The 15,310-nt window shown below is 41.8% G+C and overlaps 1 protein-coding gene across 1 annotated transcript; it reads left to right on the top strand.

Annotated features, from left to right (window-relative positions):
* The first annotated feature begins 366 nt into the window (after positions 1 to 366).
* On the top strand, positions 367 to 3,070 carry MARS2 (methionyl-tRNA synthetase 2, mitochondrial). Its single transcript, XM_043995275.1, has one exon. It carries the CDS (start codon positions 424 to 426, stop codon positions 2,251 to 2,253), a length of 1,830 nt encoding a protein of 609 aa, XP_043851210.1. The 5' UTR covers positions 367 to 423; the 3' UTR covers positions 2,254 to 3,070.
* The last annotated feature ends 12,240 nt before the right edge of the window (positions 3,071 to 15,310 follow it).

Genomic DNA, 15,310 nt, shown 5'->3' with positions numbered 1-15,310 from the left:
AGGGAGTGCGTGTGTGAGAAGGAGCGTTATGTAACTGTGCGCTGGTCCCCCCACGGCAGTGGATTGTGGAACGCCTCCACCTGCAGGTTATTCTTCTTAAAGAATTAAAAACCCAAGTTCACTCGGTCACCCAAGATCAGCCCTAGAGGCTGTTCATCGCTCGGATGAAAGGGCCAGCATTTGACCGCAGCTAGGCTCCAACCGCTCCACATTCTCTCGGTGTTCTCACCGCTCCAGCATCAAGACAGCTCTTCCGGCAGGGGAGGGGCGACGTCGCCGTGTTCGCGCTCTGGGCTCGCGCCGCACAGTGATTGGCTGGTCCGGGATGGGCGGAGGGAGCGCATGCGCCGCCTTTTTACTCCGCTTTGCTCGATGCCGGTGTCCTCTTAGTGCCTTTTTGCGGGTTCACGAGTCTCCCTGCCCATGCTTCGGGCCGTGCTCCGGACGCTTGGGCACTCAGCCCTGCGAGGGCCTCGTCAGCAGGTCTTTGCCCTGGGTAGCCGCGGCTGGTGTAACGGTGGCGGCGGCGGCGATGGCGGTGGCGAAGGGCGCTGCGGGCCCCCGCGTGCCGGGGACGGCCGCGCCTGCTTCACGACCCCAATCTTTTACGTGAACGCGGCGCCGCACATAGGACACCTGTACTCGGCGCTGCTGGCCGATGCACTGGCCCGCTATCGCCGCCTCGGGACCGAGCTGCCGCAGGGCCCGGATCCCGCTGCCTCTCTCGTCCGCTTCTCCACAGGCACTGACGAGCACGGGCTGAAGATCCAGCAGGCGGCTGCCGCCGCGGGCTTGACCCCGTCGGAGCTCTGCGATCGGGTGTCCGCCCAGTTCCGGGCGCTCTTCCAGGAGGCCGGCATCTCTGTCACTGACTTCCTCCGCACCACGGAGGCCCGGCATCGGCGTGCAGTGTACCACTTCTGGGAGGTTCTGCGCGCTCGCGGGCTGCTTTACAAGGGGCTCTACGAGGGTTGGTACTGCGCCTCCGACGAGTGCTTCCTGCCAGAGGGCAAAGTCGCCTGGCGGCCCGGCCCCGACGGGGAAAGCCGTCCCGTGGCCTTGGAGAGCGGGCATCCAGTCTGTTGGACGAAAGAGGAAAACTACATCTTCAGGCTTTCCCAGTTTAGGGATCCTCTCAGGCAGTGGCTCCAGGACGACCCTCAGGCCATCACCCCCGATCCTTTCCGCCATACTGTCCTCCAGTGGCTGGAGGAGGACCTGCCAGACCTCTCGGTGTCTCGGGGCAATAGCCATTTGTACTGGGGCCTCCCTGTCCCTGGCGACCCAACGCAGACCATCTACGTGTGGGTCGATGCCCTGGTCAATTACCTCACTGTCATAGGTTACCCAGACTCGGAACACAAAGTCTGGTGGCCTACCACCCATCACATCATAGGCAAAGACATCCTCAAGTTTCATGCCATCTATTGGCCTGCTTTGCTCTTGGGGGCCGGGATGACCCCCCCTCATCGTATATATGTACACTCCCACTGGACAGTACATGGCCAGAAGATGTCCAAGAGCTTGGGCAATGTGGTTGATCCCTTGACTTGTCTGGATAGGTTTACTGTGGATGGCTTTCGTTACTTCCTCTTAAGGCAAGGGGTCCCTAACTGGGATTGTGACTACTATGAACAGAAAGTAGTTAAGTTACTTGATGCTGAGCTGGCAGATGCACTGGGGGGGCTCCTGAATCGATGTACTGCCAGTAGCCTGAATCCTACTGGCATCTTCCCAGTTTTCAGCACCTCCTGTTTCCCTTCTATGGAGGGTGTAACTGTAGCTCCCACAAAGGCCCAACCAGAGGACTATGCTTTGGTGAGGTCAGTGTCAGCTTTGCCCCTTCAGGTGAAGAGCTACTATGAGAATTTTCAAATCTACAAGGCTTTGGAAGCAGTGTCCACTTGTGTCCGGCAAACTAATGGCTTTGTCCAGCGGAATGCACCTTGGAAACTTAACAGGGAGAACTTGGCTGATGCTCAGTGGATGGACACAGTACTGCATGTAACACTTGAGTGCCTTCGAGTCTTTGGGACATTGCTTCAGCCAGTTACCCCAGCACTAGCTGACCGGCTTCTTTCCAGGCTAGGTATCTCTGAAACTGAGAGGGGCCTTCAGGACATAGGCTTCCTTGCTCGATACTATGGGCAGCCTTGTCCCTTTGAAGGGAGAAGACTGGGACCTGACACTGGACTCTTGTTTCCAAGACTGGACAAATCTAGGGCCCGGCTGGCAAAAGTTCATAGCACTTAGATGCTAATTTTAAAAGTTGTGTTTTGAAAGTCAGGAAAAAATCTTTAGGTGGATAGTTTGTCAAATGACTCCTCCAAGAGGGTGGGGGATGGGATGTGTGATGTGAACCCTAGTACCTGGGAGAAGGGGTTTATGTGAGTTCAGGTGCATAGCTCCTATATTCTTTAATCCCTTGAACCTATTAACCACTTAATATTGGCAACTTGAGTATAGGCTGGGGAGGAGGGGGAAGATAAAAGAGCTGCTGATACTTTTCACTCCTAATTCTGCTACCTGAGCCACCACCAACTTTTCTGGACAAATAAATTGAAATTATCAGGTAATTATTTTCTCAGGCTACCTCACTCATTTTCCATTTCCTTGGACTTCTGTCCCTATCAGACAAAATAGCAGAAAGGCTTCCAAGCTAGACATTCAGGATTCAGACAACCTTAGTTGGTCTTCCAAACAAAAGTGAGTTAATTGTTTTTTTTCTTTTTGGCTTCACTCTGCTTTTCCATCTTTTGGCTTCTCTAGTAGTCTCAAAATGACTTAACCTTCTTAGATTCCTTACTCTCATCTTTTCTCATTCCCTAATATTCTTTACCCATCATCTTTTCTTCCCCAGTTCGTTTTCAGAGTAATTTATAAGGCATGGTTTACATTTTAAACTGTGCTAACAATTTTTTGGTGATAAGACCCAAAATAAAGGTTTATTGTTTATATTTGTGTAATATGGTCCCTTGAATAAATTTACTTTCAAATGGTTGGTTTGTAGATTTGCCTTGCCCACAAAGTGCATCAATAAGTAAGCCGGTTGGAGAGAATAGTGAAGGAACTCAGAGTAATTCTTGGTTGGAAATCTGAACTATTTGGACTCCCTCCCTGACTGAAATACCAGAGGCACTGTGCATTTACCCATTTCCGTAGTTCCATCTTGGTAGGATCCTCCTTTTATACCACTCCACTGATCAGTGCACCTGAGGTACTGGTTAGGTAGTTCAGTGGGTAGTGTTGAACTTCGAATCAGGAAGACCTAATTGCCAATCTTGTATATTCCTGGTCCCCCAATATTTTTTTCTCACTGAGCTGTAGGAAGGGCTTCCACCCTTTAAAGATAGTTTCCCACTTGGATATACAAAACTGATGTCTGGAGATTTCTTTGAGAGGCACTAACTGATATGAACAAGTGCAGTTGTGTGACTTGGGGCAGCTCACTTCTCTCCCAGTCTCAGCTTGATGGCCTCCAACGTTTTTTCCAGCTCTAAAGCTATCAGTCGTATAATCTTGTGAGTCTTGTGGTAGATCTATGGTTTGCTTGACCTGTCTGGGACCTTGACCAGTAACCGCTAGATGTTTCATTTTAGGCAATGGGTTAAGTGAAACCTTTATCAATTGAAGTTAAATAGTTAACTTCATTGACATAACTGCTTAAATATGCGGATATAATATTATGCAGCTCTTAATTAGCTTTGCAGTCAACTGGTATTAGAATCCATCTCTCAAATGAAACAGGCCTACCCTAGAGAAAAGATGGCATGGGAGATCCTCTGACAGTGGGTCCTGAGGTGCTTGATGAGAGATGCTGAGGTGCTGCTTAAGAAATTTGAGGAAAACTGGCATGTTAGAGGATTAGAAAGTGTTGAATTTTGAAATCACCCGAGTTTGAATCCTTGTTCTATCACTAATACATTTGTGACCTTTGGCAATATCTCTGAGGTCTGTTCCTTCATGTAAAATGGTAGAGTTGGTGTTGTGGTTATGTTAAAAGGGGCTTGGATGGGTCAGGGAATGCTCTATTGGTCCTCACTGGATGTAGCTGTGAATTTCCAGACATGTAAACATGTTAAGACATGTAAAGTGATAGGTGGTTAACCCCAGTTCCAATTCAATCTAACAAGTATTTACTAAGTGACTACTATGTGTAAGGTACTGGAACTACAGAGATTGGGGGCGGTCCTGTGATTTTATTGAAATTGGGAATTTAGAGATGAGGAAACTCCCTTTGCCAATGCAGGTCAGCACTTTTGTGACACCTTGCATTCTTAGAAAGGTTCCTAGGGCATAGCGAGGTTAAATTAATTGCCTAGGGTGATATAGCCAGTGTACGTTGGGGCAGGATGTGAACTGAGGTCTTCCTAGCTCTGAGGCCTGTTCTCTGTATATACCAACCATTCTGCTTTCAGGAGGCTACAAAGACAGAAACAAAGTGGTCCCTGCACTCAAGATACCTGGTAGCCTAACATTCTATAGAACAGTGATGTCAAATAGAAATATCCCTGCAGGGTGTGTATATTGACTTAGAAAAATCACAAATTAGCATTATCTATGTTGTATGTTTATTTTGTTAAATATTTCCTAATTATATTTTAATCTGGTTCCTGTTATAGCACTTGGAAATTTTGCTGGCTGGAATTTGACACCTTTGCAGTGCAAAGCAGGTAGTATGGTGGAACAAGACACTGGATGGACCCAGGAGACCTGGGTGTTAGTGCCAGTGCTGCTTAAAAAAAAACCCTACCTGGGGCAGCTAGGTATCGCAGTGGATAGAGCACTGGCCCTGGATTCAGGAGGACCTGAGTTCAAATCCGACCTCAGACACTTAACACTTACTAGCTGTGTGATCCTGGGCAAGTCACTTAACCCCAACTGCCTCACCAAAAAAAAAAAAAACCAAACCAAACCCTACCCAACCACCCCAAACCCAAACCATAACCTCTTTCTCTCTTCTCCCCCATGAGACACTGAGTAAGTCATTTGATCTTGCTGGGCCTAAGTTTTTTTATCTGTAAAATGAGGAGGCTGGAATAGGTCTTACATCACTTCATGCTTTAAATTTTCTGTTGGTCAATTAGATTTTGTTTTGACCATATAACTGAAGAGGATGTTGTAAAGGAAAATAAACAACAACAACAAATAGTGCATCTGAATATATTTAAACATATTGCCTGACTAATTTAGGCCCTTATGATTCCTTTTGAAGCCTTAGTCACCTACGAAGTAAGGCTGAGTATAACCTCCATGTGGCTGCCTTGCGACTTTGAAAAACCATTGTGATAGACTAATTAAAAAACAAAAAACAAAACTAGGGGTAGCTAGATGGTGCAGTGGTTAAAGCCCTGGCCCTGGATTCAGTAGTACCTGAGTTCAAATCCAGCCTCAGACACTTGACACTTACTAGCTGTGTGACCCTGGGCAAGTCACTTAACCCCCATTGCCCCTCAAAAAAAACCCCACAAACTATAACTGCATGCAGTTACTGGAACACAGAAGGGACAATACACTGATGGAAATTCAAAGGAATAAAGACAGTTGGAGTCCTCGCATGAATAAATCACATGAGAGTTTACATAAATTAGACCAAGCAAATTGGTCCCAAGTGCCTTCATCTGTCCTTTGTATATTTCCTCGTAGAAAGTTGTATTTTCTAACCATGTTCATATTGCCCATACACTGCCTCCCCCCCTCCCCCCTCCACGTTTGTACCATAAACACTGTTATTTCACTTTACCTTTCTGGGCCTCAGTTTGCTTATTTATAAAATGAGGAAGGGTTGGACTTGATGACCTTTCTGGTCCCTTCAAGCTCTAAAACTACAAACTACAAAGAAGATGAGCCAAACATTCCTCTGGTCTTCCCTGATGCCTTCTATTTCCAGCTTGTGGAAGATGGTAATGAGTTAGGGAGGTTGTTTTGCATTTGCCCCAAAGCAGTGACTTCCATTCATGCCAACACAAAGCAATTCCCACATTCTGCTACCATCCCAATCTCCCAACTTCGATGTGGAGAGCCACCAAGTGCAAAGAGGACTAAGCATCCTTTGACCTTAGACCTTCCATCTCCTGCTGTGCCTGTTCCTTGAGGGAAGAAGAAGAGGAAGGTTGGTGGGGAGTGGGACTTCTTTCTCCAGCTGAGCCCCCTTTCCTGCCTAATTTCCACCCTTCGGAGTGATAAGGAGTACTGAAGCAGGGCTTCCCATCTCATATTGTATTTGCCTCCAGCCAGATCTCCAAGCTCTGCTGGGAAGAGAAGTAGTACCATCCACTCTGTGATGAATATTCTCACATCTCTTGTTATACTTTTCACATCTTAGTGATTCTGAACCCCTGTAGATCATCCAAAACCCATCCCCCTCTACCATACCACTTTATTTCTTACTTCCTTCCCCCTCAACTCTCCCACCCCCAAATTTCAACCAAACATCACCCATCACTGTGCCCTCTGGAATGTCTGTCCCATAGGTAACAACCTTTCCTTCATCCTAAATCTTTTCCTCTTCTATTTCCATCTACTACTGTCTACTAGCTATTACTGAAACCTGGCTCCTCTCAGATGACAGTTTTCCTGGCTGCCTTTTCCGGACCTGCCTGCACCTTCACTCATTTTCCTCTCACTGGCTGAGGTGAGGCAGTTGTTTCCCGTTGCCACTTCCAAGTTTCCCCCCATCTCCATCACCTTTCTTCCTTTGAGGTTCATGCTATTCATATCTACCACCCAATCAAAATCCTGGTAGCTGTTGTCTACAGACCCCTAGGTCAATCCCCTTCTTCAATGAGCTAGATATACTGCTCACAAATTTTTTCTCCTATCCAACTTTTGCCTTCATACCAGGAGACTTCAACATTCATAATGACTCTCCGTCAAATACTCTAATGATTCAGTTCTTTAACCTACTTACCTCCCATGAGCTACTCCTTTACCCCATGTCAGCCACACACAAAGATGATCTTGCCATCACCCACAAATATAACACCTACATGTTCAAGAATTTTGAAATCCCCTTATTGGACCATAACATACTGGCTTTTTGCCTTTCTCTCTGCCTTCCTTTTCAATACACTAGCCCTCATGCACAACATGACTTCTAATATCTTGACCCCTTGTTTTTTTTTTTCCGAATAGAATTTTATTTTCCAAAATATATGTAAAAAAACAAATTTTGACATCAATTTTTAAAAACTTTGTGTTCAACTTCTCTTCCTCCTTCCCTTCCCACCCCCACCCCCAAGAACTCAAGAATTCAAAATAAGTTATACATGAGTAGTCATAGAAAACATTCCCACATTAGCTAGGTTGTGAGAGAAAACAGTTAAAACAAAACTTCAGATTAAGGAATTGTCAAAAAATAAAAATAAAAAAAATGTGTTTCCATCTGTTTTCAGATATCATCAGTTCTTTCTCTGTAGATGGGTTGCAATTTTCATAAGTCCTTAAGGGTTATATTGGATCATTGCCTTGCTGAAAATAAACACATGCTTCCCAGCAGATCATCTTACACTATTGCTGTTATTTTGTATACAGTACATTTCACTCTGCTTCAGTTCATATAGGTCTTTCCAGGTTTTTCTGAAGTATCCTGTTCATCATAACCTGTATATAGTACCTTAAATTTCACAAATAATTTTCTTCATATTAGCCCAGCAAAATAGGTATCATATGTTTTGCCATTATAATCAATCATCATAACTATTTCCCTCCATCTTATTCTCTTCCCATGATATTTACTCTATTTTCTATCTTTTAACCTATTCCTCCTCAAAAGTGTTTTACTTCTGACTGTACCCTGCTCTGTACTCCCTTTTTTCACCCTTCCCTCCTTATCCTCTTCCCCTCCTACTTTCCTGTACGGTTAAATAGATTATTCCTCCCACTTGGGTGTGAATGTTATTCCCTCCTTGAGCCCACTCTGATGAGATTAAGGTCTTTGAGCTAATTCTGTGTTCTAAATTTTTCTTCCTCCCTCCCTCCTCAACCCTCCCAATGAAATCAAGCAATTCAATATGTCATACTTGTGCAGTAATGCAGAACATCTTCACCTTCCTTGAAAGTGTTTTGCTTTTTACTACTCTCTCCCCCAATCCGTCCTTCCCTCCTTCCCCTCTTCTCCCCTCCCCCATCTCCCTCCCCTCTCTCAGGGTAAAAATATATTACTGGGGCAGCTAGGTGGCACAGTGGATAGAGCACCGGCTCTGGAGTCAGGAGTACCTGAGTTCAAATCTGGCATCAGACACTTGACACTTACTAGCTGTGTGACCCTGGGCAAGTCATTTAACCCCAATTGCCTCACCCCCCCCCCCAAAAAATATATATATTACTATACCTACTTGAGTATGTATATTAGTCCCTCTTTGAGCCAATTCTGATATTAAGGTTCACTCACTCCCCCCTCCCCCTCTTCCCCTCCCCTCCCCTCCATAAGCTTTTTTCTTGTTTCCTTCATGTGAACTACCTCTCCCCAGACCATCTCTCCCCTTCCCCCTCCCCCAGTCTATTCCTCCTATCCCTCAACCCTATTTTAAAGATGTCATCTTGGGTTAGTTAGGTGGCACAGTGGACAAAGCACCAGACCTGGACCCAGGAAGCCCCAAGCCCAAATCTGGCCCTAGACATAAGGTACCCCATCCTGTTTGCCTCACAAAGAACAAAACATAAATACTTTACAGATATCATCCCTTCATATTCAGTTCAGACCTGTGTCTTCTGTGAATTCCTTACTGAGAAAGTTTTTATGAGTTCCAAGTATTATCTTCCCATGTAGGACTATAAATAGTTTGATCTTTTAATATCCCTCATGAAGTCTTTTTCCTGTTTACCTTTTTATGCTTCTCCAGGGTCTTGTATTTGAAAGTCAAATTTTCTATTCAGTTCAGGTCTTTTCATCATAAATGCCTGAAAGTCCTCTTTTTTATTGAAGCCCCATTTTTTCCTCTGAAAGATTATGATTAGTTTTGCTGGGTACATGATTTTTGACTATAGTCCCAGTTCCTTTGCCCTCTGGAATATCATATTCCATGCCCTCCGGTCCTTTAATGTAGATACTGCTAGATCTTGTTTTAGCCTTATTGGAGCTCCTTAGTATTTTAATTCCTTTTTTTCTAGCTGCTTGCAATATTTTCTCCTTGACCTGGGAGCTCTGGAATTTGACTATAATATTCCTGGAGGTTTTCCTTTTGGGATGTCTTTCAGGAAGTGATTGGTAGATTCTTTCAATTTCTATTTTGCCTTCTGCTTCTAGAATATCATGACAATTTCTCCAGACAATCTCTTGGAGGATGGTTTCTAAGCTCTTATTTTGGTCACAGTTTTCAGGTAGTCCAATGATTTTCAAATTATCTCTCCTGGATCTGTTTTCCAGGTGAGCTGTTTTTCCAAGGAGATATTTCATATTGTCCTCTATTTTTTTATTCAGTTGGATTTGCTTTACTGTGTCTTGGTTTTGCATAAAATTATTAGCTTCCATTTGTTCAATCCTAATTCTAAGGCAATTATTTTCTTGAGAGAACTTTTCTATTTCTTTTCCCATTTGGCTTTTCAAACTGTTGACTTTTTTCTCATGACTTTCCTGCATTGCTCTCATTTCTCTTTCCATTCTTTCCTCCATCTCTCTAAATCTTCCTTCTATCCCTCCTACTTTCTCTTCAAAGTCCCTTTTGAGGGCTTCCATGGCCTGAGACCAATTCATATTTTTCTTGGAAGCTTTGAATGTTGGAGTTTTGACTTTGATTTCTTCTTCTGAGAGTGTATTGTGGTCTACCTTTCCCCCAAAGAAGTTTTTGATGGTTTTCTGCTTTCTCTGCCTACTCATCTTGGCCGTCTATTTCTTGGCTTTTAACTCCTTCTTAAAGTGTGGTGCTGCTTCCAGGACACACTGTTCTGAGCTACAGCATGGTCCAGGGGGTGATTGGGCTTCTTCTCAGCCTGCCTGGCCTGTGAGTAATCTAACCCCTTGTTTCTCTCCCAGGCTATTGCCCCTATGTTAGCCACTCTCTCCTCTTTTCCCCATTTTGACCCTTTGGTGAACCAAATCAACTTCTTGTTATTCTCTTTCTAGATTTTCAGGACATTCCTACCTATCTGATTAGGCATCAAGGTGGTGCAGTGGATAGACTGCCAAGCCCGGACCCAGGAAGACTCATCTTGAGTTCAAATCTGGCCTCAGACACTTACTGTGTGTCACTGGGAAAGCTACTTAACCTTGTTTGACTCAGTTTCCTCATATGTCAAATGAGCTGGAGAAGGAAATGGCAAAGCACATCAGTGTCCCTGCCAAAAACCGCCCCAAATGGGGTCACATGACTGACAAATGGCTGAACAACAAAAACATATCTGACCATTCCTTTTCAGTCTCCTTTGCTGGATTCTCAACCAGATCTTGCCCTCTAATCACAAGTGTCCCTCAAGGTTATGACCTGGGTCCTTTTCTCTTTTATATTTTACTTCACTTGGTAATCTCATTAGTTCCCATGGATTTAATGACCATCTCTATGCTGCTAGGTAGATTCCCAAATCTATCTATACTGCCCAGCCTCTCTTCTGACCTCCAGTCTTCTATCTTCAATTGCTTTTTTTTTTTTTTTGAGGGGCAATGAAGGTTAAGTGACTTGTCCAGGCTCACACAGCTAGTAAGTGTCAAGTGTCTGAGGCTGGCTTTGAACTCGGGTCCTCCTGAATCCAAGGCCAGTGCTTTATCCACTGTGCCACCCAGCTTCCCCTTCAAATGCCTTTTGACATCTAAAACTTAATGCCCTGTAGATAACTTAAATTAAATATGTCCAAAGAATTCATTATCTTTTTCCTTTAAGCCCTCCTCTCCCCCAAGTACTCCCTACCTCCTACTTTCCCTACCATCCTCCTAATCCCTCAGGTTTAAAACCTAGGAATCATCCTGAAATCTTCACAATCTCCTCCCTAACCCGCATCAAATCTGTGGCTAAAGCCTGTAGATTTCACCTTTCCAAAATCTTTGGAATATACACCTTCTCTCCTCTGACCTTGCCACCACTCTAGGGTAGGCCTGGATCACCTTATGCTTGGACTATTGCAATAGCCTGCTGGTGGGTCGGCCTGCCTCAAGTCTCCCCATGCTCCAATCCATCCTTCATTCAGCCACTAAAATAATTTCCCTAAAACACAAGTCCAACCAAACTCCTACTCAGTAAACTACAGCAGCCCCCTATTACCTCCAGAATCAAAGACAAAATCCTTTTTTGGTGTTTAAAGCCCTTCATGGCTTGCCCCTCATCCTTCCAGTCTTATACTTAACCTTTTGCCTCTTCCATCCAGTCCTGGCTGTTCCATGAGCAAACTGCTCCATCTTTTGGCTCTGGGCATTTTCTTTGGCTGTTCTTCAGGGCTAGAATGCTGTCCCTCCTTAACCCCACCTATTGATTTTCCTGGCTTTCAGTACCAAATACAATCCCATTTTTTACAATAAGCCTTTTGTCTCATTTCTCAGATATATTGGGAACTGAGCCAAATTTATAAAAATAAGAGTCATTCCCCAATTGATAAATGGTCAAAGGTTATGAACAGGAAGTTTTCAGACGAACAAATCAAAACTATCAATAGTCACATGAAAAAATGCTTTAGGGGCAGCTAGGTGGTGCAGTGGATAGAGCACCGGCCCTGGAGTCAGGAGGACCTGGGTTCAAATCCGGCCACAGACACTTAACACTTACTAGCTGTGTGACCCTGGGCAAGTCACTTAACCCCAATTGCCTCACTAAAAAAAAAAAAGAAAAAAAAAGAAAAAATGCTTTAAATCACTTTGGGGGGGGGCAGGGCAATGAGGGTTAAGTGACTTGCCCAAGGTAATACAGCTAGTCCATGTCAAGTATCTGAGGCTGGATTTGAACTCAGGTCCTCCTGAATCCAGGGCCGGTGCTTTATCCACTACGCCACCTAGCTGCCCCTTAAATCATTCTTGATTAGAGAAATGCACATTATAACAAGTCTGAGGTACCGCCTCACATCTATCAGAGTGGCTAATTGACAGAAAAGGAATAGGACAAATTCTGGAGGGGATGTAGGAAAATAAGGACACTAATGCACCATTGGTGGGGTTATGAACTTGTCCAACCATTTTGGAAAACAATTTGGAACTATGCCCCAAGGGCTATAAAACTATATATGCATACCCTTTGATTCAGCAATACCACTACTGGTTCTGTATCCCAAAAAGATCAAAGGGAAAATGACTTATATGTAAATATATTCATAGAAGCTTGTTTTATGGTGGCAAAGAATTGGAAATTAAGTGGATGTCCATCAATCTAGGAATGGCTGAACAAGTCATGGTGTATGATTGTATTGTGCTGTAAGAAATGAGAAACAGAATGGTTTCAGAAAAACCTCAAAAAGCTTACATGAGGGGCAGCTAGGTGGCGCAGTGGATAGAGCACCGGCCCTGGAGTCAGGAGTACCTGAGTTCAAATCTGGCCTCAGACACTTAATATTTACTAGCTGTGTGACCCTGGGCAAGTCACTTAACCCCAATTGCCTCACTAAAAATAAATAAATAAATAAATAAATTTTAAAAAAAGCTTACATGAATTGATGCAAAGTGAAGTGAGCAGAACCAGGAAAACATTTTACATAGTGCCAGCAATATTATAAAGACAATCAACTGTAAAAGACTTATCTACTCTAATCAATCTAATTAATATAATGATCCAAGGCAATTCCAAAAGACCCATGATGAAAAATGCTTCAGAGAGAGAACTAATGAAATCTGAGTGCTGATTGAAGCATACTTTTTCCACTTTTTTTCTTTTTGTAATATGCCTAATTTGGAAACATATTTTGTATGATTTCACATGTAAAAAATAAGCTTTTCCCAACCCGTCTTAATTCTAGTGTCTGCTGTATTCTTCATATAGCTTGTTTGTATATATTTGTTTGCATGGTGTTTTCCCCATTAGATTGTGAGGTCTTTAAGAGCAAGATCTGTCTTTTTGACTGAATTTTTTTTACTCATTTTGAAATTAAACATAAAAAACCAAAAATTTAAACATTTCTTTGTACACAGCACAACATAAAAAGAGTATTTAATTATAAAACCATGAATTTTCATTTTATACTATTTACTTTAAAAAAAACCCCAAAATACTATGTATTATTTTCAAAGCTACCCTGCTTTTCTATGCTCCCAAGTTTTTTTATGCTCTGCTGTGCACTTTTTTTTTCTCCCTCCCTACCCTGCCCTAGACAAGGCTCTCATTAGACACAAATTATGCATGTATGTATGTACTGCGTAGTACATATACATACATGTATATATGTATATGCACATATATGCACATGCATATACCCATACATAACACATATACACACACATATATACATATATACATATATACATATATATATATATATATATATATATAATATATATATATATATATATATATATATATATATATATATGTACACACCATACTATACATCTATTTATCAGTTCTTTCTCTGCATCCGGATAGCATCATTCTTCATAAGTGTTAGTTTGAGTATTTATAATACTCATAATGATTTTGTCATTCAAAGTTGTTCTTAGAACAATACTGCTGCTACTGTGTACAGCATTCTCTTGGTTCTCATTTCACTCTTTGCTAATTCATGCAAATCATTCCATGGTTTTCTAAAATCAACCAGCTCATCATTTCTTATAGCATAATAGTATTCCATTACAATCATATACCACAACTTGTTTAGCCATTCCCTAATTGATGGGCATCTCCTCAATTTCTAGTTCTTTGCCACCACAAAGAGATCTGCTATAAATATTTGAGGACATGTTAAGTTCTTTTACTTTTTCTCTGATCACCTTGGTAAACAGACCTAACAGTGATTGCTGGGTCAAAGAATATGCACAGTTTAATGACTCTTTGGACATAATTCTAAATTGCTCTCTAAAATTGTTGGAACAGCTTACAGTTCCACCAACAGCGAATTAGTGTCCCAATTTTCTCATATCCCCACCATTTGTTGCTTTCCCCTTCTATCATTTTAGCCAATCTGACAGGTGTAATATGGTATCTCAAAGTTGTTTTAATTTGCACTTTCCTAATCAATAGTCATTTAGAGCATGTTTTAATATGATGATAAGTAATTTGGATTTCATCAAAAAATTGCCTGTTCATGTCCTTTGACCATTTATTAATTGGGGAATGACTTGTTTTCTTATGAACTTGACAAAGTTCTTTATATATTTGAGATATGAGAACTTTATCTGAAAAACTGTATATAAAACTTTTCTCCCAATTTTGTTTTCCTTCTAATTTTGGCTACATAGGTTTTATTTGTACTAAAGCAAATGGTTTAATTTAATGTAATCAAAACTATCTAGCACTTCACAATGCTCTATCAATTGCTTATTCATAAAGTCTTTTATTATCCATAAGTCTGATGGGCAATATGTTCCATGTTCTTCTGTCTTATAATAGTTCCCTTTATATATAGTCCATGTATACATTTTGACCTTATGTTGGTAAGTGGTATATTAGTCTATGCCCAATTTCTGGCAGACTGCTTTCCAGCTTTCCCAACAATTTTTAGCAATAAATTCTTATCCCCAAAGCTTACATCTTTATATTTGTCAAATACAAAGTCACTTTACTAATTTCTACATCTCTGTTCCATTGATCTACTTTTCCATTTCTTAGCCAGTAAGAGATAGTTTTGATAATTACTGCTTTATAGCATAGTTTAAGATCTGATACTCCCTCCTTTTATATTTTTTCATTAATTACTTTGATATTCTTTACCTTTTGTTCTTCCAAATGAATTTTGTTATTTGTTTTTTTAGCTCAGTAAAATAATTTTTTGGTGATTTAATTGAGATGGCCTTAAACAGATTAGTCATGTAAAATTGTAATTTTTATTGTATTGGCTCTACATACCCATGAACAATCAATGCTTATCCAATTATTAAAATATGACTTATAATTATGTTCATGTAGTTCCTGGGTTGTTTTAGTAGGTATCTTCCCTGGTATTTTATGCTGTCTACAATTTTTAAAAATAGGGTATCTCTTGCTATCTCTTCTTGCAGGGTTTTGTTGGTGATATGTAGTAATGCTTGTGATTTAGGTTTATTTTACATCTTGCTACTTTGCTAAAATTATTATTTCAACTAACTTTTGAGGTGAATCTTTAGGATTTTCCAAGTATTTCATCATTTTGTCTGTAAAAAGAGGTCATTTTATTACCTCATTGCCCATTCTGATTCCTTCAATTTCTTTTCCTTTTCCTTACTATTGCTAGAATTTCTAATAAAATACTGAATAATATTAGTGACAAT

The sequence above is a fragment of the Dromiciops gliroides genome, chromosome 3 (assembly GCF_019393635.1).
Source record: "Dromiciops gliroides isolate mDroGli1 chromosome 3, mDroGli1.pri, whole genome shotgun sequence".
In the NCBI taxonomy this organism is placed as follows: Eukaryota; Metazoa; Chordata; class Mammalia; order Microbiotheria; family Microbiotheriidae; genus Dromiciops; species Dromiciops gliroides.
The sequence above is the reverse complement of the archived record's forward strand: the minus strand, read 5'-3'. Positions and strand labels throughout refer to the sequence as shown.

Coding starts and splice junctions, on each gene's coding strand:
- MARS2 (XM_043995275.1), top strand. CDS start 424: ATGCTTCGGGCCGTGCTCCGGACGCTTGGGCACTCAGCCCTGCGAGGG.